The sequence below is a fragment of the Diabrotica virgifera genome, chromosome 8 (genome assembly GCF_917563875.1).
Source record: "Diabrotica virgifera virgifera chromosome 8, PGI_DIABVI_V3a".
Lineage (NCBI taxonomy): Eukaryota > Metazoa > Arthropoda > Insecta > Coleoptera > Chrysomelidae > Diabrotica > Diabrotica virgifera.
In genome coordinates this window covers 25,264,997-25,292,216 of record NC_065450.1, presented here as the reverse complement: position 1 = coordinate 25,292,216, position 27,220 = coordinate 25,264,997, and the positions used below count along the sequence as shown (strand labels likewise).

Genomic DNA, 27,220 nt, shown 5'->3' with positions numbered 1-27,220 from the left:
GGTCTTAATTATCAAGACTGCTTCGTTTGAGCGAGTCTACCACTTGAGAAATTTCAGAGTGCAAGTTGGACGCATTTCCGCGTTCCGCGTCATTAACATATTTACGTTGTCGGACTAACGAAACGCTGCTGTTCGACGAAGAGATCGACAATCTTTAGTAGTATGTTAAATAAAGTACTTTAAATTGAAAATTAAGAGTTTTGTGTTAACAAAATCGTAGAGTCCGACACCCGCAAGATATCATTCTATACTTTATTTCACGTTAAGAATAGAACATTAGGCTTAAGGAGATCAGTGTTGACAAACCTCTCGGCACGGGTGGCTACTCGACTGCCGATATACGATTCATTTTAATCAGTACGGCGTGGCATCGGCCCGCTTCTATCGTTCATAATAAATGCATGGGGCTATCTTCATAATGTTCTATTCTTAACGTGAAATAAAGTTTAGCGCGGTAGTTTTGTTATTACAAAACTCTTAATTTTCAGTTTAAAATACTTATATTTAATTAATAAAGATTGTCGATCTCTTGTTCGACAAATTTACAGCTGAGTTTCGTTAGTCCGACGACGTAAATATGTTAATGACGCGGAAACGCGCCCAACTTGCACTCTCCAATTTTTCTGAAAGTGGTAGACTCGTTCAAACGAAGCAGTTAAGAACATTTTTAAGACTCTTATCATCTTCCAAAAAAAAACGATGTACTGTGGACTACAACTTTTGTTAAATATTTTTCGAGTTATTGCGAGTGAAATTGTTTACTTTTTAACAAAAAAAAAACAAAAATTTTTCTCGAATTAAATATCATCAAAAAATATTTTTAGTAAAAATTTAGCTTATAAAATAATGGTCTATTCATGAAGTCAATCGATACAGTAAAAGCAAAGTTAAAGCTCATGAAAACTTGTTCCTATTCGTCAAAATAACCAAAAAATGAAGCACTTTTCGGGGAAAACTCATTAAAATTTTTTTAAATGTTTAAAAAAAGCTTTATTTTTATTTTTTATAAACGTTTTTAGGATCAAAACTAAGCCAGATACGCTCAAAATAAAGTTGGCTCGTTTTTTTTTTGGTAAAAAAAATCGTGAAAAGGTCCCCCTGTTTACCACCTCAAATAAAATTTATCGTTAGCACTTTACCGTTGACTTTGTATGTGTATTGTTTTTATGATCTGTAAGGGTTCAAAAGTTTAACCGGTTTGTACACAATTCTTATTTAGTGACTTTTTAAAGGGGGCCCCATTTCCAATCCTGCGGGGGGGCCTCGACGGAGTTTGTTACGCCACTGCCCTTTCATTAAACTCTCATGCAAAAATCAGACTGCTATTTATCACTAACATAATTCCTGTCATTTGAAATGTTCTACGTGTCGGACTTATTAAAACGCCCAATATATCTGTCAGACAAACATTTTTTCATATATTACATAAAGTTTGCTATTGAATAAACTTAAAAACAACATGCTAGTTTTCACAATCATAAACTTGTCAGGAAGACACGTTCCACAATTAAAACTTCCCCTGTTCCACTATTCCCATACATCAAAGTTTGTCCAACTAGACACCGTTAAGCTATTAATAAATTTTCAGCTTGCTTCAGCAGCTTTTTTTGGCACGCGGGATCCAGGTCTCTAAGTTCTAGGTAATTGGTAAGGTAATAATAAGGTGTAAGGAAATGAGTGTCACAAAGTTTCACAAGCAAAAAGCGAGTATTTCGAGAAATAAACATCAGATCTAAAAACTGCAACATATACGTATTCAATATTTTTGAAAAATCTATCGAATGACACCAAACATGACACCCAACGGAGGTGGGGTGGGGGGTTACTTTAAAATCTTAAATAGGTGCCCCCATTTTCTATTGCAGATTTGGATTACCTACATAAAAATAAGTAACTTTCATTCAAGAGATTTTTTCGAATTATGAGTAGATATCGCCATAATCGGAAAAAAACGATTGTTGGAAATAAAAAGTTAAATTAAAAAACGGAAAGTCCCCACTTAAATAGAAAATTTTACTTAACTTTTTTTGGTTTTAGGACCTAATCTTCACAACCCAATAGGCCCCCATAACGCTCAAATAACTGCAAATGTAGCATACTTTCCTCCCCTACTATAAGTATGCAATTTGATTACAGCAATAAAGTAACTGCTAACAAACTTTTCCCAACATTGGCCTTTTTCGATAATTTGTCCAGACTATACAGCTTAATATTCCACATTTATAATACAATACAGTGATGAGCGCGTTAATAACCGGCAAAATATTATATCATAAAAGATGGAAAAAGTATTACGTTTTTAGATAAAAAGAAATGAAACTATGTATATAATAAAATTTTTATTTTATTTTTAGAAATGAAACTAGTCGAGCTGGGAAATTTAGCGATATTAACCCATTAATTTATATTATATTGATTGTTTCCCACCTTTAGACGTATCGGACGAGTTTGGCAAATACAACTGGCACAGTGACAGTTTTAGTTGACATACTCCTCTGACACGTGTAAAGCTGGAAAACAATCAATATAATGTAAATAAAATAGTTACTATCGCTAAATTTCCCAGCTCGACCAGTTTGATTTCATTATACGCTGTGAGCTCGTACGTAGAGGGGATATTTACAAATTCGCGAGCGCCAGTAGTGACAAGTCTGTAAACGTTTACCGGAAATTTGACATAAATTTCAAAGTGATTAATTTAAAATTAAAATTAAAAACATTAATTATAAAAAATATTAGTTGGTCAAAGCTGTGGTATATATTTTTACCTTAAATATATTTACGTTTTAAATACTGAATTTAGGTTTTTTTACTGTTCCGTAATATTTAATTATAAATTATTCTGTTAATCTCAGCACCATCAACACGATAACTGTGAAAGTATCCGAAGTAAGAAATTCATATTTTATCAATAGAACGTCAAAATGATTAGCAAAATCTTAAAAAAAAATCGATTACAATTTAATTACTTTTTTGCGTTGTAAATATTAAGCGATAACAATTAAATAATAAATTTAAAAATTACCGGTGAAAGTTGAATTAGTAATCCGCTAGGAGTGTCACCAGCGAAGCTCAGAGCGTATATCTCACAGCTTAAATACTTTTTTCTACAAACGTGTTAAAAATGCAATTTTTAGCACTACATACGAGCGTTAAAAATGCTACTTTAAGGCACTAGTGCTTTAAAAAAAATTTTCTACAACCGTGTTAAAAATGCAATTTTTAGCACTCCATACGAGAGTTAAAAATGCTACTTTAAGGCACTAGTGCTTTAAAATTTTTATGGGACTGCAGTTTATATTGACCGTATAGGCAATTTTGATGTAATGTCAAAAAATATAAAAATGGAATGTCAGTCAAGTTCAAGTAAAAGTTTTTGTAGATATTGTCCTGTAATTACGTTTGTAGAAAAAATATTGTATGATATGCGTGTTTAAAAGGACATTTTTAAGGCACTCATGTGAATTGCAGAACTCGCTTCGCACATTCTGCAAACTTTCACATGCGTGCCTTACACGTGTACTTTTAACACTTATATCATAAATAACTATTTTCTACAACCGTGTTAAAAATGCAATTCTTAGCACTCCATACGAGCATTAAAAATGCTACTTTAAGTCACTAGTGCTTTAAAAATTTTATGGCACTGCAGTTCGTATTGACCGTATTGGGACCGTGCAAGTTCGGCAAAGCGACACCTATTTCTACGCTCTGCAACTTTATTCGCACTTTTAATTATATTGGCCAATTATATTAGTCCTGGTTACTGGATAATGGTCAAGGCCATAGTCCAAAAAAATAATAAGAAAAAAAAAATAAGATTCAGGTTATGTTATTAAAACGTAAACAATTGTAGGTAGTAAATAAAATTAGTTATTAAAATGCAGTACTGCAAGCAAAATACAATTAATTAAATTTACCTTTATATAATAATTGCATATTATATCAATATTGTGGAGCAACATATAATTTTTCTTCTTCAATGACAGTAGCTATGAAATGTACGTCAATTTGACAATTTCAATTGACAATATGAATTATTTAAGAAAGTTGCAATATTTCTCCGCTATTCACGCACGATCGTTTCTCAATTCCCTTCCAAGTATGTACTTGCACACCGCGAATAGGCAATTTTGATGTAATGTCAAAAAAATATAAAAATGGAATGTCAGTCAAGTTCAAGCAAAAGTTTTTGTAGATATTGTCCTGTAATTACGTTTGTAGAAAAAATATTGTATGATATGCGTGTTAAAAAGTACATTTTTAAGGCACTCATGTGAATTGCAGAACTCGCTTCGCTCATTCTGCAAACTTTCACATGCGTGCCTTAAACGTGTACTTTTAACACTTATATCATAAATAATTATTAAGTCACTGTAGTTAAAATTTACGTATTGACAGTATAGGCAATTTTGATGTAATGTCAAGAAATATAAAAATAGAATATCAGTCGTCAAGTTCAAAAGTTTTTGTAGATTTTGTCCTGTAATTACGTTTGTAGAAAAAATATTGTATGATATACGTGTTAAAAAGTACATTTTTAAGGCACTCTTTCACATGCGTGCGTTAAACGTGTACTTTTAACACTTATATCATAATAACTATTTCCGTCTTTTGTGTTGCCGGTTATTAGTGCGCTCGTCACTGTATATCTCACATTTATTAAATCTTGTACAAGGAATTATTTTATTCAGTGACTCATGTGACTCATACAAAAATATATCTTTAGACAAGTGAACATCCAAAGTGAACTGCTTCTTTTAGAGTTGGAGCGTCGCCAAAAAGTCGCACCAGTCCGTAGTAATGACATTATATATCTTGATGACAAGAATAACAGATACAGGCACAACATCAACACACGAAAAACTCACATTTTTCTCGCTAACTACGTAAAAATATTGTGGTTATTTTAATGGGTTTTAGATTTTTAACGGAGGTTAAAGTTGTTTGCAATTTTTTTATTAAAATTGTTAGTATATCTAATAATATGGATATAAATAGGTCAACTATGCTTGCTATACACTTAGTTTGTTTAAAGTTACACATGCAATGATTATTATATTGTTGTAAGATAATTTATAAAGGAAATACGTGTTAAAGTGTAACAATGTTTGGCTTTTTAATAGAATAATCAACGAAAATTAAGAAAATATAACGGTGTATTTTTACAGGCGCCAAAGTTTAGCCCGAAATCTAGCAACAGGAAATAGCTATTTGTATAACAAGGGAGGAAAGTGCTACTTTTCCTCCCGAGCATGAAGTTTACTGCCCGACGCTTAGCGGAGGGCAGTAATCATTCAAGGGAGGAAAAGGCACTTTACTCCCATGTTATACATATGGTTTTTCCACCTTCCTCAAATTAATAACAAGTCATTTTTCATTTTTACTTAATTTACTTATGTAACTAACCAACAAAATTTATTAAAACTAAAACTAACAAGTAGGTACACTATAACTGTCAACTGTCAAATATAAGTCAAATTATTAATGTAAACATTGTTATAATCTGTTCGCTAAACTCAGACGCAACTTTCTAGATATTTTAGTAGGTAATTTTGCCAATTTTAGTAAAATTGGCAAAAAATAATTACTAAATAGTTAATAATCACTAAATAGATAGTAATTTTGACAATTTTTGCAAAATTGGCAAAAAACAAAAAAATTATCGACTAAAATATCTAGCCAGTTGCGTCTGAGTTTAGCGAACCGACTATAAATCAAAATAACAATTTACTGTTTTTTACCATTCTGCAAAATACAGGGTGTTTTATAAATAAACGTTAAAATGTATAGATACTTACGTAATAGAAAATAGATATTGTACAGGGCGTCAATAAGTTATATTTCATGAATGAAATACCATGACGTCAATTTTACTTTGTAACATTTTTTTATATACTATCTAATCAGCCCTAAACATCCATCCTTGGATATAGGCCTCCTCTTCCTTCTTCCATGCCTCTCTTGGGCAATTTGCATCCATTTTGACCCAGTGTGTTTCTTCAGGTCATCTGACCATCGCATCTGTGGCCTTTTTTATATACTAGGATTAGTTAATAATTAATTTACCCGTTGGATTAAATTTTAAACCCACTAGTACTCATTACGGGTACGCCTATGGCCGTTTCCGTAAATAACTACCCTTAGCTAAAATTGGCTATCATAACGGTACTGGCAAAATCGTGTCGGTTAGGTATTTTTACCTTCTTTTGCGGTATCTGTGTGACGTAACGTTAATTTACCTAAAAACGCAAGTAGGTCGGATCTTTTTTAAGAGTTGCAATTTTTTTGAGTAGGGAGATATCCCCACTTTTTTAGAAGGAAAGCATCGCAAAGATTGCGAAGGGAAAATGGACTTCGTGGCTAAGTATCGTGGGGTACAGACGTCTGTCTAGTATCTAATACCTTATCTACCATCTACCTTACCTACAATATATCTTATCTGAGTGATATTCACTCTCGTATCGTATCTGTAATTGGATCTAACATCCGACTAGATTCAATTACCAAATAACTTCAGTGTTTGGTTACTAAGTAAAGTAAATAATATAGAGTCAGTGCAGATTAAGAGGCAGAGCAACTGCAAGTGTCTTAATAATCCTACCTAAAACTACTTTCAAAAATAGAGCAATCTATGGGCTATCTACCACAACATATCTTCATCTGTGGTTAAGGCTAACCTCCGATGAATCTCATCAGCGATTTCATCAATACAATCCTTTATTCATTAATAAAACTTTTCATTGTCAAAACTAAGTACCTACAAACATTCACTAATTCATTAATAGCTGTGCGATTGGCTTTTTGTTTATGAAACCAAGTGCGGGGTGGTTTTTGATTTTTGAACAGTAAACGTTTGTTACTTTTGTATGCTTTGCATTCAATTTTATTATATCTTTGTACGTTATATTTTCTATCAATCATTAAGGTTACCATATCCGTTATCTCGAGATAAGCCCTAAACCAGTAAAGAGAGATTTCTCATTATAGATGCTTGATTTGTTTTTTTTTTAATTCATAACCAGGCTCTCTTTACTGTGTTTTTAATTGTGCATGTTTTTGTTATAATATGTTACTTGTATTTATTCCATCATAATTTTTGTTTATTTCTAACTGTACACCAAAACACATTAATTGTTGATGCAGTTTTGATGGGTGTATATACATTGTTTTCTCTTTATTTCTTGTGTTTTTTTTTTTTGGACTCACCCTTCTGGTGAGCCATTTGTTTAATATATTGTTTTTTATTTATTTTACTAGTTTTATTTATCTACTCATAATAAATTCCCTGATAATAAATTACCGCTAAATATTTACTAATTACCTGTCTATATCTTTTCTTGTATTTGGTCTTAGAACCTCATTATCTTTTCTTGCCTACCTGTTTTCGTTTCTAAGGTTTCTTAATTTTCCCCTTTCAACCCCAAAAAGTTAAGTGGCGCCCTGTATCTCTTCTCTTATCTTAGGTAACTTTACCTATCTATCTTTTTATCTGTTTCTCTCTCTTCTCTTATCTACCTTCTCTTGTCTTACCTTTACCTATTTCTTCTATTGGCTCTCTTCCACGTTCCAAAAGCTAGTTTCGAACCCACGACTCGCTTTCCACCTACCATCTGGCTGCCGTCGCAGTGTCTCCATTGGTGACTTTTCTAGCACCATCCAAGAAAAGGTTTTCGAGGTTACAACTTTTCCTCCCTAGGAACAAAAGTACAACTTTGCTCCCTACAATCAGGGCCGGAAAAGTATACTTTCGGTAGAGGTAGGTGGATAATAAATTATTAGAATAAAAAATCGATCGCATTTGCCGTAGAAAGGTCGAAATCAACACTTAAATACGAAAAAATGTTTTTGTGGTTGTTTTTTATAATCAATTTCCTATAACGTCCAGAAAACTTCCCCTCTCTTCCAAGCCTGAATAAGTAATACGCTAACCTAGGGATGGCGGTTTTCGACAAAACACCTGTTTTTGGTTATAAAGTTTTTTTACTTACGGTTTAACCTGGCAGTTATAACCGGTAAAAAAAGTTATTGCAAAAACCAGTTTTCGGTTTTTTAATCAATCATTTATTCCCATTAGGTTACAATGTTACATTTACTTTGTAGGTACTTTAGTTTGCGGTACTCCACTCGAATCGGTTTCAATAATAATAATAATAATAGGGGAGTGCAATTAGAACGAAAATATGCATTGTTTCGGAAAAATTCAAACAAGCTTATATTTTTCTAAAAATTTTTTTGTTAGTTTATTTACATGTTAAAGTAAAAAGTTCTACTCGCAGATTTGGCCGCTAATTGTTTATTAATTGTTTAAACGATAACAAATATTTTGTATAAATAATTTTCAAAATATCGTTAAATTCATCATTTTACTTTGATCAAATATGTTTCTATTTTGTTTTTGAATATGCTGAATCCGAATATGGCATTGCAATTTGAAAATTCTTATACAGAAGCTCTCATACAGTGTGTCTGCGTAGCTAGGAACCACATGAAAAACTTTTAAATTATTAATTTTACGAAAAAAAGTTATTCATAATAAAATGCTCTGGATAGTCAAAAATCTAAAACTCAACCATCAGATATCAAAGTTTATCAATTGTATACGAGTTATGTCAAAAATATGAATTTCGTTAAAAAGTAAAATACCTCTATATTCCAGAATATCAAAAAATGCTATTATGAAAAGTTGTTTGAAATTAGAAACTATGTCTAAATATACAATTACATATATCATTCTAATATCGATTATCGATATCGATACTATTAAAAGAATACATATAATAAAATACATACTAAAATAATCAATCGATATATAAACGATTTAGTATGGCTTGTAGGAGGGCATATCTGGATTCATTTCTCATATTGTGTCCGGCTTTCGAGATTTGATGGTGACCTCGGTCATTCATCATTCTTCTGAGGGCCTCCTCTTTTAGGACTCGTCATATAGCACAATCTCAAATTATTCCAATTTTCTGCATGTATCTTCGTTCAAGATCCACGATTCAACAGAGTAATAAAGGACAGAAAAGACATAATATCATGATCGCATTCTTATTTTTATAGCAAGATCTAGGCAGTGGCTCTTGAAGGAGGCCTTTCAAGAGGCACGGCCACCTTCTTGAAGCTGGATTTTCCAATGAGCACTCTTATGCCCTAGATATTCTTCATTCATTATAGTGCCGATGTATGTAGCTGTAATTCATCACTCTTTCTACCGTGGTTTGGTTGACGTAGATCTGACCTTCTGTTATTCTTGTTCTTGCCAATTTTCATGAGCGTTGTGCTCTATATTTACAGTAATCCACAATTCTGGCACACTGATAAAAAAATAGTCGATCTATGCTAGTTTAACCCTTAAGTACTAACACACCGTCTCTCAGACGGCATCGCTTGTTGAAAGTGGGATATTTCCCTTCCTAGAAAATTTTGAAGGTCACTCGTTTATGACTTTTTAAGTTGGTTTTTATTTAGTAGTATTGAATACGGCAATTTACGGCAGGTTGTTATTCGAAAGATATTTAGACTCAAAGTATGATTTCCGTCTAATAGAGGGGGTGTTAGTGTTTGTGCCCAGTTCGTCATTTAACATAATGTGCCCTAGTTCATCAAAAAGTTCAAATAAGGAGATAAAGACTATAAGGAAACTCTTTTGAAATGACTTGATGAGATAGAAGACGACATAAGCGAAGTGGGATCAATTTGTGATGAAAATGTTGCCACTGACTACCATTGCTACACTGTACAAATTTTAGTGCCTGTCAGTTTTTTTTTGTTTTAACATTTTTTAAAAACTTTTTATTTTCATGTTTATTACTCTTTGTTTAACTCGATTCTAAATTTTTATCAAAATTTAATTTGTTTCATTTTTATCACACTTTTTTTCAGAAACAAAAAGTCACACAAACAATCCTTCCATTCTTGTTATAATGTTTTTTATTTTAATAAATACAGAAAAACTAGATCAATTACTGTGTTTTTTTAGATAATTAATACTTTCATTAAGTCATCGAAATATTTTTTTGCATTAAAATATTTCACATATAAAAAATAACGAGTAAAATGTTAAACCCGTCTGTCAGGCGGTTAGTTAGTGTTTATGTCATTGATTTAAGATGTTAGTAGGTACTTAAGGTTTTTTTTATTGGCTTTAGGATAAGACCATGCGGCCAAAAACAAAATAAGTAGTACATAATATAAACATAATACAAACAAAACAATTATACATAATATAAACAAAATACTTAAGGGTTAATGTTCGTTTATCGTCCATCCAATAATAGGTTTTCAGAATAATACATAATATATTAGACCTAAAAAAAGTTTAATTAATAGCAAGCTGAGAATTTGTTAATGGCTTAACGGTGTCTAGTCGAACAAACTTTGATAAAGGGGCACACTGGAACAGGGGAAGTTTTAATTGTGGAGCAGGTTAAAATTTTAGAACGTCAGACTACGAAAACATCTCATGTATTTTGTCGGACAGAACTTCCAATTGATTAGTTACCCTTTCATTAAACTCTCATTAGTCCATTCTTTCACGGTTTTTGCTGTAAATTTTAAAGATCCGCGTGGATTGACATTAAATTTGACATGCGCATAGCTAACATGTCATAGAAAAAAAGTGATATGGTGCCGATGTGTGCTTTTGCCCTGGGGGTGAGTTTCACCCCATCTCGGGGGTGAAAAAATATATGTTCAAGATAAGTTCCGAAATGGATAAATTAACTAATTTTAAGCAACTTTTGTTCTATAGAGTTTTTTCACCAAATCAATACTTTTCGAGTTATCTGCAAGTGAATATGTTCATTTTTCAACAAAATAACCACGTTTTTAGACGGTTTTTCGCAAATAACTCAAAACGTAAGCATTTTGTCGATAGCAAAACTATAGCCTATAAAAAAGTAAAAAAAATGGTGTATATATTAGGTCCCTATACCTAGCAAAAGCAGAGTTATAGCTAATGAAAAATAGGTTCATATTCGAAAAATTCCCAATGGAATAATTCAATGTGAAATATCCAAATAATGAAGCATTCTTGGGGAAAACACATTACAACTTTATTAAAGTGTTTAAAAAAATCTTTATTTCTGTTTTTATAAAAAAAATTCTAGCATCAAATGTAAGCAAGTTACGTTCAAAATAAAATTGGTCCGTTTTGTGTTGGCAAAAACAATCAGGAAGATCACCCCCAATTAGCAACTTAAATGAAATTAATCGTTACCGCTTCACAAGTTACTTTACTTATGTTGTGTTTATATGATCTGTAAGTTTCATCGATTCAAAGTGCTTATTTTTGAAAAAAATTTGATTTTAAAATAAAATTTTAAAAATTTTAATTTTGAAAAAATGCTTTTTATCAAAATAACATAAAAATGGTTAGAGATACCAAAAGTCTTAAACAACAAAAAAAAGTCGGCTTTACTTTTCTGAATATTTTGTATTTTTTTGTTTTTCTGTAAGAAAAAAATTGGTCAAAATTCGGTGTTTCTAAATTTGCATACACTCGTGATAAGTGACTTGTTCAAGTCCTTTTGAGGGAGCAAATATTGAGGGAGCTGACTACTTTTTCAGTTATTGTTGACTGTTGACCTATAGGATGAAAACCTACATGTTTCCTGTCTAGAGTTCGCGTCCGTTTTTTAATTATTAACAATTTAGTTCAATCCAAGCGATTTTTTCCATTTTTTGCACTCAATTAAAAAGCTAAATAATTTACATAAAATTACAAAATTTATTTTTTTTAGAACATTGAAAAACCTTCAAAATGACGATTTTTGAAAGTCAAAAGGTTAATTTGTTGCTTCGTAAACTGCAAAATAACTGAAAATCGTTATTTATTAATAACTTTTACTAAAACTAACTTAGAACTGTTTGTCCAGAAAGCCACTGCGCATCCGCTAGGAAAAATATTCTAATTCGGATTTTTTGCACAATCTTACTCAAAAAGGACTCCTTTTAACAAATTTGCATGTTGCCAGGACCAAAAGGTGGTCAAAAATTTTTTAAACGTTTTTTTTTTGTTTTTTTCCTAAAATTATTTTTTTTGCATGGAACAAAGTTTTTTTAGGTTTTTTGGATCATTCCAAACAGAAAAGGCCTTTAGTGATTTTTCTCTAAAAATGATAGTTTTTGACATATAAGCGGTTAAAAATTAAAAAATTGCGAAATCGGCCATTTTTAACGCTCAAAAACTATATGAAAAACTGAAAATTTGAATGTTGCCAAGGTAGGTAGATATTCTTTAAACATCGATTGATGAAATCCCGAAGAGTTTTTTGCAATATAATATTCAAAACTCCTTTGTTTTTAATTTCTAATCACGCGTGCGCGACACTATTTTCCACCGTTGCATGTGTATACATTATGGTGCAAATGAAAGGAATAAATTCGTTATTTCGTAAACCGGCTACTTTATGAAAAAACCCGAAACAGGTCGATTTTTATTTTTAAGTTATGATATTGTGGCATGTATGGTATACTAATGACGTCATCCGTCTGGGCGTGATGACGTAATCGATTATTTTTTTAAATCAGAATGGGGGTCGTGTGGTAGCTCATTTAAAAGGTTCTTCAATTCTCTATTCAGTAATGTAAACATTTACATAATTATTTATACAGGGTGTCCAAAAAATTTTTATTAAATTAAATTATTTGACAAAAAAGAATTAGAAGGACACCCTGTATAAATAATTATATAAATGTTTATATTACTAAATAGAGAATTGAAGAACCTTTCAAATGAGCTAGCACACGACCCCTATTATTATTTACAAAAATCATCGATTACGTTATCACGGCCAGATGGATGACGTCACTAGTATATCATATATGCCATAATATCGTAACTTAAAAATACAAATCGACCTGTTTCGGGATTTTTCCTTAAAGTCGCCGGTTTACGAAATAACGAATTTATTCCTTTTATTTGCACCATACTGTCGGTGGAAAATAGTGTCGCGCACGCTTGATTATCAATTAAAAAACAAAGGAGTTTTGAATATTGTATTGCAAAAAAATCTTCGGGATTTCATGAATCGATGTTTAAAGAATATCTACTTACTTTGGCAACATTCAAATTTTAACTTTTTCACATAGTTTTTGAGGGTTAAAAATGGCCAATTTCGCAATTTTTCAATTTTTAATCGCTTATATGTCAAAAACTATCATTTTTAGAGAAAAGTCACTAAAGACCTTTTCTGTTTGGAATGATCCAAAAAATCTAAAAAAAACTTTATTCCATGCAAAAAAAATAATTTTAGGAAAAAAACAAAAAAAAAACGTTTAAAAAATTTTTGACCACCTTTTGGCCCTGGCAACATGCAAATTTGTTAAAAGGAGTCCTTTTTGAGTAAGATTGTGCAAAAAATCCGAATTAGAATATTTTTCCTAGCGGATGCGCAGTGGCTTTCTGGACTAGTAGTATTTCACTCAAAGTTGGGTATTGGAGTACATAACAAACCCTCAAAATTTGAGACCGATTCATTAATTAGTTTAAAAGTTATTCTATTTGTTTATCCGAGAGACCTTTGTTTTGTAATAACAAATGACAAAAAATAATGAAGATAGGACAATTCTGCGTATGCCAAATGAAAGTAGAAAAGTGATACTATCAAAATGTATTAATAAAAGATAAACAATTATCTAATATAGTAAAAAATCCTAGTTTATAAACATTTAGAAAAACTTTAAAAATATTGTCAGTAGAAAACATTTTTTACATATTCGAAATGGTGATATTTTACTCGAATTTTTAAAAATGTAGTTGAAATGGTGACTAGTCATGGTAAGTGAAGGGGGAGCTGCTGCTTTGATTGCACTACATTGTTAATAATTAAAAAACGGACGCGAACTCTAGGCAGGAAACATGCAGGTTTTCAGCCTATAGGTCAACAATAACTAAAAAAGTTGTCAGCTACCTGGCGGGAGCCGACAAATGCATGAGTTCAAAAACTAAAAAAGCAACTTAAAATTACTATCATTTTCTACATCTTGGGATCTACTCAATGGATGTTGATCTTTCTTCTTTTAATTTGTAATTACTTTTGTGTACATTACAAATATGCAATTTGTCTAGGCATTTTTATTAATTAATAAACAGTCTAATTTTTTTAAACAATTTATGAAAAAATAATTTTTTCACAAAAATCCATTTTTTGTTATCATACTATCATTATTAATAGAAAAAGTTAGGGTATACTTTAATAAATAAATTATGTTCAATAAATAATTAATTAATAAAAATAATTTATTTATTAAAATATACTTTAACTTTTTCTGTGATCATTAATGATATGATTAAAAAAATAGATTTTTGGAAAAAAATATATGTTTTCAAGGAATGTTTAAGCAAATTAGACCCTTTATTAATTAATACATTTATAATAAAATTGAATATTTGTTATGTATGTAGAAATTACATGAAAATTAAAAAAAAATTACATACAAATACATATTTGGAATTAAAAACCATGTTTCGATATACAATTATTGCATTCCGTCCTGTTGCCCGAGGGGTTACAACGGCCTACTTTATTCAGATGGACTTACCCAAGTTTTTTATGTATTTTGAAGAACACGAATTTTTTTTAACAGTTGATCCGGATGTCGATAAGATTGTTATAAACAAAGAACTTGAGGAATTATATAACAGCGATTCTTAGCAAAACAAACCTGGTTTTTTGGGTCTTTCTAAGCAAAAATGTTGTTACAAGTTTTTTCGTAGGATGCATAGTTTTCGGGATAAACGTGGTTGAACTTTCAAAATATCGAAAAATTGCAATTTTTGAACCCGAATAACTTTTGATTAAAAATAAAATAGCAATTCTGCTTACCGCATTTGAAAGTGCATGTCAAATTATACCGGTTTTGATTATTTGCATTACTAAAAATTAATTTTTTTATTGTTAAACAAAGCTATAAACACATAGTGCTCGAGTAATGTTTTCAATGCATCTATCATTTAAAATCGAACGATTAAGCGCGCCTACAAACAGGCAATTTCTACGTATTATGCGTTAAAACGCATGCATTGGGCACAGGTCAAAACGCTCAAACATACTTATAATAGTAATATGTAACATTACGACTGATGTAAAATAAAGAATATTTTTAACACATTTCCAAATATTATCTGAAGAACCTAACATTCTTATTTAAATAAAAAATTCTGTTTGCATTTTTTTTTTTCGCAAAAATGTTAGGTACATGTTTGAAGGGCGGCTACTAGAGAATTGCCTAGGGCGTCGTTTGACCTAAACGCGGCCCTGAGTGTGATGACGTAATCGATGATTTTTTTAAATGAGAGGACGGGTTGTGTGATAGCTCATTTGAAAAGTTATTTAATTCTCTATTTAGTAATATAAACATTTACATAATTATTTATAGAGGGTGTACAAAAACAATTTGTCTTATTAAATTAATTTACGCAAAAAAAGGATATAAACAATTTATTTAATTCAAAATACATTTTACTGCTGTCAGAAAAACAGGTAATAATATTTAGTTCACAAATAAACATTGCCTTTCGCTTAAATTCAATGTTCAAATTGTTAAGAGACAGGTGGGTGGCAGTTTTAACATTGAATTTAAGCGAAAAACAATGTTTATTTGTCAAATAAACATTTCTGTCTATTTTCTGATAGCACTCAAATGTATTTTGAAATAAATGAATTACATACATTCTTCTTTTTGTCCCAATTAATTTAATTAAAAAAATTTATTTGGACACCCTGTATAAATAATTATGTTAACGTTTATATTACCGAATAGAGACTTAAATAACCTTACAAATGAGCTATTACACGACCCCTACTCTCATTTAAAAAAATCATCGATTACGTTATCACGCCCAGATGAATAACGTCACTAGTATGATATACCGGGTGTCCACTTATATTTTCCCCCATTTTAACTGCCTATAACTTCTAAACGGCTCAAGATACAAATATGCGGTTTTCGCAGAAATGTTTTATTTTAGTAAAAGTTTTGTCTCAATGGATTGAATGTTTTATATCGCTTTCAAATACGAAAAAAAATGGCGGATTATTGAAAAAAAACGTTGTTGAATTTTTTTTAATGGAACACCCAGTATATTTTTCTGGAAATTGAAAGAAAGATCATTCACCTATCCAGCGATATAAAGCTTTTCAAAATCGGTTGTCAAATCACTGAGTAATTAATTTTTAAAATGAGAGGTGCAACGTGGATATCACATACCTAAATAACATAACTAAGCAAATTGATATTATGTTATGCGATTTCCACATTGCATGTCTAATTTAAAAAAATAATTGCTCAGTCATTTGACAACCGATTTTAAAAAAATGTATATCGCTGGATAGGTAAATGACCGTTTTTTCAAGTTTTTAGGTAAATGACCATTTCTTGTATCGCTTTTAAAAAAAATGGCGGATTTTTGAAAAAAAAAACTTTGTTGACTCTTTTTATTAAAATACCAGTACATTTTTTGGTAACTTGAAAAAACGGTCATTTACCTATCTAGCGATATAAAATTTTTTAAAATCGGTTGTCAAATGACTGAGAAATTAATTTTTAAAATGAGAGGTGCAATGTGGAAATCACATAAAAAAATCATTTTGCTTAGTTATATTATTTAGGTATGTGATATCCACGTTGCACCTCTCATTTTACTGAAATTACCCTTCTTTCAATTTGCTGAAAAATATACTGGGTGTTCCATTAAAAAAAATCAACAATGTTTTTTTCAAAAATCCTCCATTTTTTTTTCGTATTTCAAAGCGATATAAAAAATTCAATCCATTCAGACAAAACTTTTACTAAAATAAAACATTTCAGCGAAAACCGCATATTTCTATCTTGAGCCGTTTAGAAGTTATAGGCAGTTAAAATGGGGGAAAATATAAGTGGACACCCGGTATATGACGAAAAGTCATAATTTAAAAATAAAAATCGACCTGTCTCAGGATTTCCCTCCAAATTCTCCCCTTCTCGAGATAATGAATTTATTCCAACTCAAACGTCATCACTGTATAAAGTTTGCTATTGAATAAACTTAAAAACAACCTGCTAGTTTTCACAATCCTAAACTTGTCAGGATGACACGTTCCACAATTAAAACTTCCCCTGTTCCACTGTTCCCATACATCAAAGTTTGTCCGACTAGACACCGTTAATCTATTAACAAATTTTCAGCTTGCTATTAATCAACTTTTTTTGATACGCGGGATCCAGAGCTATATAATATGGACACCATAATATACAAAAAAATATCACCTTTTTTTCTCAAAATTCATTATTTTTTCCAGAGGTAACTTATACGGTTTTTCACCGGTTATTACTTTAAAAAGAAAATACCGGTTATAATCGGGACAAAAAAACAATCGGAAAATCCGATTGTCGCGGAGCAAAAAAACCGATTTTAGGTTATAACCGGTAGGTTTTTCCCATCCCTAGTCTAACCACAAATTCTACAAACCGTAGATATAAAACAAGATATCCTCGATGTTTACATGCACCTCCATCTCCTCCATCAACAACATGAATAACCTCTTACACAATCTACACAATAACTTACACAATCTACACAGGACACAGCAAGTAGCAATAAGGGGTGAAAGGGGAAAATTAGTGCAGTTACTAAATGTTTTCACCTCCTATTCGTTGAACCTCCATCGATTTGCATGAAAATTGGTGAGTAGTTAGAGGATACCTCAAGAAACAAAAATGATATGGTGCCAACTTGCGATTTTCCTCTGGGGGTGGATGCCACCCCCTCTCGTGGGTGAAAATTATTTTATTAAAGATAACTCCTTAAATCGATAGAGGGATAAATTTTAAGTAAAATTTGTTATATCAAGTTACTAAAATATTGGCAGGGGAGCCCAAGAGGGGATTTTTGCAGTTACTTGAGCGCGTCAGATTATCATATGGGGAGAAACCTGGTACCCTGCAGATGTACCTCTACCATATATTGGCTCTTAATACAGGGAAGTTCGTTAAGGGGGGCCCGAAAAGCATATATCCTTAAAAATACTCGAAATTGTCAGATTAAGATAAGGTAAGTTAAGTACATGCAAAAGAGTGTATAATAAAAAAATCTGATGATTTGAGCGATTCGTAAAGAAATGGGTGAGTCAAAAAGTTTCACAAAAAAAAGCGAATATTCCGCGAAATGAACGTCAGATCGAAAAACTAAAAAATAGTTCGTCAATATTTTTCAAAAATCTATCGAATGGTACTAAACATTAGACCCCCCACGGAGAGGGGTGGGGGTAAATTTATAATTTTAAATACAAACCCCACGATATTTCGCAAAATTAACATCAAATCGAAAAACTGCAAAATATACGTTAAAAATGTTTTTGAAAAATCCATCGAATGTTACCAAACACGACACCCCACGGAGGTGGGTGGGGGGTTACTTTAAAATCTTAAATGAAACCCCCAAATTTTTATTGTAGATTTGGATTCTTTGCGTTTTACTTAACTTTTTTTGGTTTTAGGACGTAATAATCACAACCCAATAGCTCCCCATAACGCTCGAGTAACTGCAAATTTAGCATAATTTGCTCCCCTACCAATATCAATACTTTTTGAGTTATTAAAGATTAAAAATTTTTCTTTTTCGCGAAAAATGCATGGTTTTAAGCGGTTTTTGATAAATATAATTCAAAAACGAGTTTCACCAAAAAGTTATAATCACCAAAATTAAAGATAATAAAAAATCAAATAGATTTTAAAAAGGTAGTTTCAAGGGCTATAAAACAATTTTAAACTTAATCTTTTATATCCCTTATTTTCTAAAGATATGTTTACATGGTTACATTGTTCTCGCAGTAAGATTTCTGTTGTTCGGAAGCTATTTCCTTGTGGTATTTTTGTAATCAACTATTCCAAACGGGAAATGAGCCACAATTTTACTAAAAAATGATTTTATTAAGAGGAAACAGTAGCGATCAACAGGTAGCGAAAACGCGTTCCAAGATTGCGGCTGTAATTTTGAATATTTTTTCGTGATATTTAGCACACGCATTCGTAATATAATAAAGAATGGCGGTACAGAGCCCAATTTGAAAAATATATTAATATGTGAAAATTACTCTGTAATTAAATACAATATTAAAAAACGAGCCTGTACCGCCATTAAGAAGAACAAAATAATACACTTTCTTCAAATAAACATTTTTATCCGATGCCTAGATTTTGTGTCATTTTGGAACTACTAAAATTTTTTATTTCATTAGTAGTTCCAAAATGACACAAAATCTAGGCATCGGATAAAACAGTTTATTTAAAGAAAGTGTATTTTTTTGTTCTTCTTAATGACGGTACAGGCTCGTTTTTTTAATATTGTATTTAATTACAGAGTAATTTAAAAATGTAAAAAACTACAGCCGTAATCTTGGAACGCGTTTTGGCTACCTGTTGATCGCTATTGTATCACCTTAACGTTTTAATGTCCACATATTGACAACGACTAAATGCTAAAATAAAGAAAGTATTATAGGACCTACTATAAATTTTAATTTTTGTGGAAATAGAGTATATTTATTTTTTCACCTTTTTCTAAAAAAATTGAAAGGGTTCTCTTATTTACATCATGACTTGCTTAGCTTTGATGCTATCAACTTCATCTGGAGTTCACTTGATAGATATTCTTATGGTAGAGGAGCCTAAGCGGGGATTTTTGCAGTTACTCGAGCGCATCAGATTATCATACGGGGAGAAACCTGGTGCCCTGCAGATATACCTCTACCATATATTGGCTCTTAACACAGGGGTGTTCGTTAAGGGGGGCCCGAAAAAAAATCTATCCTTAAAAATACTCGAAATTGTCAGATTAAGATAAGGTAAGTTAAGTACATGCAAAAGAGTGTATATTTAATAAATCTGACGATTTGAGCGGAACGTAAGGAAATAGGCGAGTTTAAAAGTTTCACAAAAAAAAGCGAATAATTCGCGAAATGAACGTTAGATGGAAAAACTAAAAAATACGTGTTCAATATTTTTCAAAAATCTATCGACTGATACCAAACATGACACCCCAAGGAGAGGGGTGGGGGCAAATTTAAAATTTTAAATACAAATCCCGCGATATTTCGCAAAATAAACATTAGATCGAAAAAGTTCAAAATATACTTAATCAATATTTTTGAAAAAATCTATCGAATGGTACCAAACACGACTTTATGGTACGAATGGTACTTTAAAATCTTAAATAGGAGCACTAAATTTTTATTCCAGATTTGGATTCTTTACGTAAAAATAAGCAACTTTTATTCAAAATATTTTTTCGAACTATGGATAGATGGCGCTTTAATCGGAAAAAACGATTGTTGAAAATGGAAAAATAATTAAAAAATGGCAAGCGCCCACTAAAATGGAAAACTTTACTAAACTTTCCAAAAAAAATAGTTATAAACAAATTAACGTTTCTCAAAAAGTTTTTATTATATTCTAATTTTAAAAAATAGTTAAATTGTGTATTTCAAATATCTTGAAAATGAATGCTTTAAATCTTTTTTGCAACCATTTGCAAAAAAGTTATGAAACAGCAAAATAACATACGATTACTACGTTGTTTATAATTTTTTTTAATTCTTTCAAAGCGTAAAAGTGAGTTTAAAGTACAAGCTAATTATTTACAAAAAATATCGATTATTGATTTAATGGTTATATTTTAATTAAAGATTATAAATATATTTTTTTGTAATTTACAAGCGCGAAAGTAGACTAATACAGTACTGTAGCTAAAATTTTCACTCGAAGCGACGACCGCCTCGCGACGTACACTTAATAATAAAAATTATAGTATTATGTATGCTGCGTGTCAGTCGCTTCGAGTGAACATTTTAGCTCTGGCTCTGTATCAAGCCTACTTTCGCGCAAAAAATTACAAAAAAAAGTATTTTAATCTTTGATTAAAATATAACCATTGAACTAATATTTGATATTCTTTGTGAGTAATTAGATTGTACCACAGACTCACTTTTAAGCTTTGAAACAATTAAAAAAAATCATAAACAACGGAGCAATCCTATATTTATTTTGCTGTTTCATAACTTTTTTGCAAATGGTTGGAAAAGATTTCTGAAGCATTCATTTTCAAGTCCTTTGAAATACGCATTTTAAGTATTTTTTAAAATTAGAATATAGTAAATAATTTCTGAGAAATGTTAATTTGTGTATAACTATTTTTTTAAACATTTAAAGATTATGTAAAAAAATTAAAAATTTATATTTTGTCGACAAAATATTAAATAGGCATCACATCTTTATAATATTTCTAAGTTTTATCAATGTCTCATGATTATTTTGGTTGTTATTGCGACTGTAAATTGTTAATTAACAATTGAATTGTTGCTAAAATATTCGTTTCATTTTCACCGGCTTCTGAATTTATAATCTATACCAAGAAAGCTTTTATTTCACCAATTTATTTAAATATTGATAAATAATTACTTGCCCAAAAAATTTATTTGAAAATTCGAGATTTTGTTGGGAAAGCCCACATTTTCCGGGGAAAATTTTCGTCGGAGCAAATCGGGAAAAACATGTCTCTATTTAGAATTAAATTTTGGTGAATTTTTATTTGAGTGTTTTTGGTGTCAAGTTAAAATCTTCGGAGTTATATACCAATAATTGAAAAAAACACGATTTGGGGACGCCATTTTGTTAATAAAAAAAAGTAGCACACTATCTGCGGACTTTTCACACCTATATTATTAATATATAGGATCATAATATTCGATTCCAGTAATAAAATTGCTGGTAAATAACCTTTCTTTGTACTTTACTAATTAGTCCAGCGTATTATAACATTTTTATCACCAACCGTCACTAAAGTCATTCATTATTGTACTCATTTGCCGCCATTTGCGGCAGTAAAGTAACACTTTATTGTACTGAAAGAAGAGTTTTACTTTACCTGCCGCGATTAATCAAATTAACTGAGATTGAATGTAAGTGGTCGATGGCAGTAATCGATTATTAATTTGAGTGACCTTAAAATTTATTTACTTTAATTATTAAAAATATTGTACAAAATTTGCGTTATTATTAATTAAATTTATGTCAGAAAATGAAATTCTGTAGTATTTTGCAATTATATTTATAAAACATAAATCAAAACTTTACAGACTTAGTATTTAGGTATTCAATATTGATACCTAACAACTATCGATTAAACATCGAAATCGGCCGTCATGCAACCAAGAGCCTTCTGTCATTACTGTCATACGAAATTTTTATTTTGTGTAAAAGTAAAAGAATTCTTAAATCTTTTAAGTTTCGTATTAATGCGAATATAGTATGAAATGGTGTTTTTGTTAATTCGATTATATATAGGACGGTCATAGATATGTAGGTACTGATAATTTGTTAGCAAATATAAAATATGTATGTATTTATTTAGATTTTCTACTATTCATCACGGCAAATCAACTTCGCTGCGGCAGGCTACACGCTACACTTCATAAACAATGACCTAACTATTAACGGTATTTTTAATTTTTGGTATTTTACTTTAAGTGTTAAAATTAGTATATTATTTAAATATAAATACGATAAAACTGTTTAAAATATATTTATTTCGTTGAAATCATGATAATAGAAGTATAACTTCTGTGCGTACAAAGTACACACGCTCTTTGTTCATTAGAAGGATATAATTAAGTAAGTTTTAAGTAAGTGTTAATGTTTTTTATGATTGGCGATAAAATTTTTTATGCACCACGTCAGTAAAGACTCTTGATCGAACTCGTCTGTTATTCGCCTTGCTCGCTACGCTCGCTCGGCTCATAATATCAGACTCGTTCGATAAAGAGTCACTTTACTGACTTGGTACATAAATAACTATTTTTCAAAATTTAATAATTATGCAAAAAAACGAAAAATTTATATTTTGTCGATAAAATATTAAATAAGCATCTCATCTTTATAATCTTTATAAGTTTGATCAATATATCATGATTATTTTGTTTATTATTGCGAACGTAAATTGTTAATTAACAATTGAATTGTTGCTAAATTATTCCTTTAATTTTCACCGGCTTCTGGAATTACAATCTATACCAAGAAAGCTTTGATTTCACTAAGTTATTTCATTATTATTGATTAATAATTACTTACCTAAAACTTTATTTGAAAATTAGAGTTTTTGTTAGGAAAACCCGCATTTTCCGAGGAAAATTTTCATCGGAGGAAATCGTGAAAAACTTATCTCTATGCAGAGTTTAATTGCGGTGAATTTTTATTTGGGTGTTTTTGTTGTAAAGTTAAAATCTTCAGAGTTATAGAGCAATAATTGAAAAAAATACGATTTGTCGGCGCCATTTTGTTTATAAAAAAGTAGCACACTATCTGCGGACTTTGCATACCTATATTATTAATATGCAGGATCTTATAATTAGATTCCAGCAATAAAATTGCTGGTAAATAACTTTTCCATGAATTTTGCTAATTAGCCCAGAGTATATATTAATAATATGTATATCAAGGTACTAAATAAGTTAAATAATATATTGAGGATACATAATTTAAGTATATTGCTGTGAAACTCTGAGAACATCATTTAAAAAAAGCAAAAACAAAAAAAAATAGAAAGAAAATATGTTACAAACAAATTATTCAAACAAATACAAAAATAATTATTTATTAGTAGAATTGTTTATTAGAGATTAATATTAGTATTAGTTTTAGGTAGATACGAAGAAACGACTAATAAGTAAAAAAAATTGTAAAATGGGCGAATAGATTTAGTGTCATAAAAACTGAAACAAACAACAACACCATTTATTACATAAAATAACATACATATAAAATCAGAATTTGGTGAGTAAACTAAATGAAAGACCAAATACTTAACACGTCGGGATAATATTATTGAATTTTTTTCCTGGTTTTTTCCTTGTGTTTTACTATGAGATCATTAACACAAGAATGTTACTGAAATCATTACATGTGATTGTCGTTTTAAAGATAGAGCACATACAATAACTTTTCTGATGGATATTCTTGAGGTAAAGTTGATTTTGTGACATAATGTGGCATCATAATGCAATTTACAATAATTTTTATTTGGAATAAGTCACACTTTTACTTTCAGCAAAGTACTAATCAGTTAAGAGTGGAAACGACGCCTACGATAAGAGCAAGACCTTAATAAAAAGCAGATAAAAAGAATATAAATATTGAATTTTACAATACCCTAATGACATCCACAATATCACATTTAATAGAAACAACCACAATGAACAAAAACAATTAATCTAAAAATACTAAAATATAAGGGCATGAGATTCAGACTTGGAACAAACATAACAAGAGAGGATGAAATACGAGAAAAACGTAGAAATGAAGGAAGAACTGAATGGATAAGATACAATGCAACACCAAAATAACTTTAGAATTATTGTGTACTACAGTTTTAGAAGACAAACAACATAAATATTTAAGAGTTATGACCTGAACTTCTATAAAACAAAGAAAAAGATGAAGTTACAGAAAAAGCTGGAGAAACAATGGCAGATAAAAAAGTATGGAGTACTATTATTATCGCAAATCCAATACTACCAAAAATAAGAATCAAATAACCAGTTTTTTTCAGTACATAAATAAAAATAGTATAAATAAAAATAAAAAAAGCAGTGCACTTTCATCAAATTTTAGAAATCATAAAATAGCTATTAGATAAGTAGATCATCTTATAAACGATAAATTGCAGAGATTTGCATAAATTAAAGAAATGTCTGAAGAATACGAAAACAAAAGCTCTTATATAAAAAAAGATGAAAAGTTCAATCAAGGACGTAATATGTAAGATAAAATATTAGGACAAAATTTAAAAACTACAAAATTGCGAAAAAAGAATCAATCGTGCGAAATCTTCGAAGAAATAATAGACCGAAAAATATTTAATCACATAATATGACAATAATTGAGACAAGAAAAAAATGAGTAGTATAAAAGTAGTACAAAACAAGTAGTATAAAATAAAACAAGAAGCAAGATTATTTTCTTGTATATTGTGACGACCATCCTAGGTCAGTTGATGTTTTTAGACCATGAGAGACAACTTTTTTGTATAATTTTCAAATACTTAAATTTTTGGTTATATTAACTAAAAAAAGAACTAAAATGGTGTAGACACATTACAACAAAAAAATTGTTTTGAATTGTTGAGCGTATACTCGTAATGAAAACAGAATTTTAAAAAAAATTTTAAAATAATTTCAAACTTAACTTCGACATATCAAAGAAAGATAGAAGACATGGAAGAAGCTGTAGAATGGTTTAAAAAAAAAAAGCAAATAAATGAGAGTATCAGAAAGATCAGATCTAGTGTACAAATTACATTAAATTGATGCATGAGATTCCTTACTTTCATATTTGAACAAATTAGATAAAAAAAAGACGAAAAGGTCAAGCAACAACGGAATGTGTAAGATAAAGATAAATTAATATCAAAACTTCAAATCATCCACCAAAGGACCTATGGAATTTCGAAAAAGAATCAATCGTGAAAAATCATCGAAGAAATAATAGCAAGCCGAAAAATATTATTATGTGACAATAATTAAGCCAAGAAAGAAAGCAAGTAATAGAAAAGAAAGCGAGAAGCAAGATAATTTTTTTGTATATTGCCAAGACCACCCTAGGTCATTTGATGTTTTCACAGCAGTATTTATGAGTTGTCAAACTACTAGTCATTAAAAAAGAACAAAGAAAATCGTTTGTAAACAAATTAATTTTGAGCTGTTTTAAAGTACGCCCTTTTGAAAAAAAATGGTTTATTTGTCCACACAATGAAAGTAGAGAAATTAGAAAAAAATTAGCCTATCCTACTGTATTAAAATTTTCTTAGGTAGCCTAATAGATAATGCTACTTTATTGGAAAAAAACTTGTTTTAAGTCGTTATAAAGATTTTAACTTCATGGAATGTGTACTGGGAAGTGTAGTGACCTTTTGACATAAAAGAGAATATCGATAAATTTTGTATCCCTTTTAATTTATGATTTAATACGTTAAAATTAGATATGAAGATAAATGTTCTTACCAATATTCTTCCAGTAGTCGTTTGACCAGATATCAGCTCTCCCGCCCAGTCCTTGGCCTCTGTCATAAAAGTCCCTTCGAATTCTTGTTTCCCCTGTCTGGCAGCCTTCTGCTCCTTCTGTTTGGGATCATTGGGCCCCAATTCGGGATCCTTTCTACAACACAGAAACGCAAACAATCTCCACACGAGCACAATGAGCAAGCCCGCGATAAAAGTACAAATGGAGGAGAGCAAGAAGCACCAGTACTTTCTGTCGTCAAGGCAAGTGTCGTGGATTTCATGAAGGGTAAGGTTGACGGGCACGTCCTCACCGGTAGACGACATTTTGTGCCAAACGAAGGCATTCACGCGGTTGTTTCTTCTATTTCACCTAGGATATCGCATAGGGCTTCCTGGGGGACTACCGCTCTGGAGCGCGTTTACGTTTTGAACTCGACTGAATACGGTGGCAACGAGAATACGTGTCGGAGACGCTCGCCGTCCGATGCGCGCTGTTAGACGTTGCACATTTCGGCGTCGTTGCCTAACATTGATTTTTTTCTTACCCTGGAAACAAATGGAAATTTAAACAAAAATTTACAACTTTATTATTCCTTATAAACGCACAACTTAGTTATTAACGTAAATTATTTTATATTAAAATAAAACCGACGCTACGAGGGAGTTGTCAAATATTAAAAACACAACGTTGTTTTGGTTGCGATAGTTTAATCAATGTAACGATCGTACTAGACACTAGGTGAACGGGGTAACTGAATTTCGGTCAAGTTTCTTGATAACCTAATTACTCGAGCAGATGACATCAGAATTTTTGGTCATATGTTCCAAATAAATAAATTAATTTGATCGATCTAAAAAAGAATTTTAAAGAAGATCGTTCATTCTTATTCAAATTAAGTCATTTAAATAATATAGAATATATTTTTGTGTTATAAAGGTATTGCCTAAAAGTATAATACTTATACATCGATGTGGGGGAGAAAATAGATTGTTTGTTTTCTGATAGCCAAGAAAAATCCAGTTTCATATTGTAGAATAATGCATCTGATAAGAAAAATAACAAAAAATTGCATTAGTTATCATTACATGTCACAATGGAACAAACGTTTTTGTGTTATTTATATGTTTTTTAAAGTAAATATATATGATCCTGTTAGTACATTCTTTCACGGTCTTTGCTG

The 27,220-nt window shown here is 30.6% G+C and overlaps 1 protein-coding gene across 5 annotated transcripts in view; it reads right to left on the bottom strand.

The window, feature by feature from the left end:
• LOC114336268 (calcium-activated potassium channel slowpoke) overlaps window positions 1-26,573 on the bottom strand; it is a 663,340-nt gene extending 636,767 nt beyond the window's left edge. For all 5 annotated transcript variants that reach the window (XM_050659851.1, XM_050659850.1, XM_050659854.1 and 2 more), the window contains exon 1: window positions 26,040-26,573. In XM_050659851.1, the coding sequence (XP_050515808.1) occupies window positions 26,040-26,363 (324 nt within the window). In that variant the 5' untranslated portion in view covers window positions 26,364-26,573. The remainder of the gene's footprint in view (window positions 1-26,039) is intronic.
• Between the last annotated feature and the right edge of the window lie 647 nt (window positions 26,574-27,220).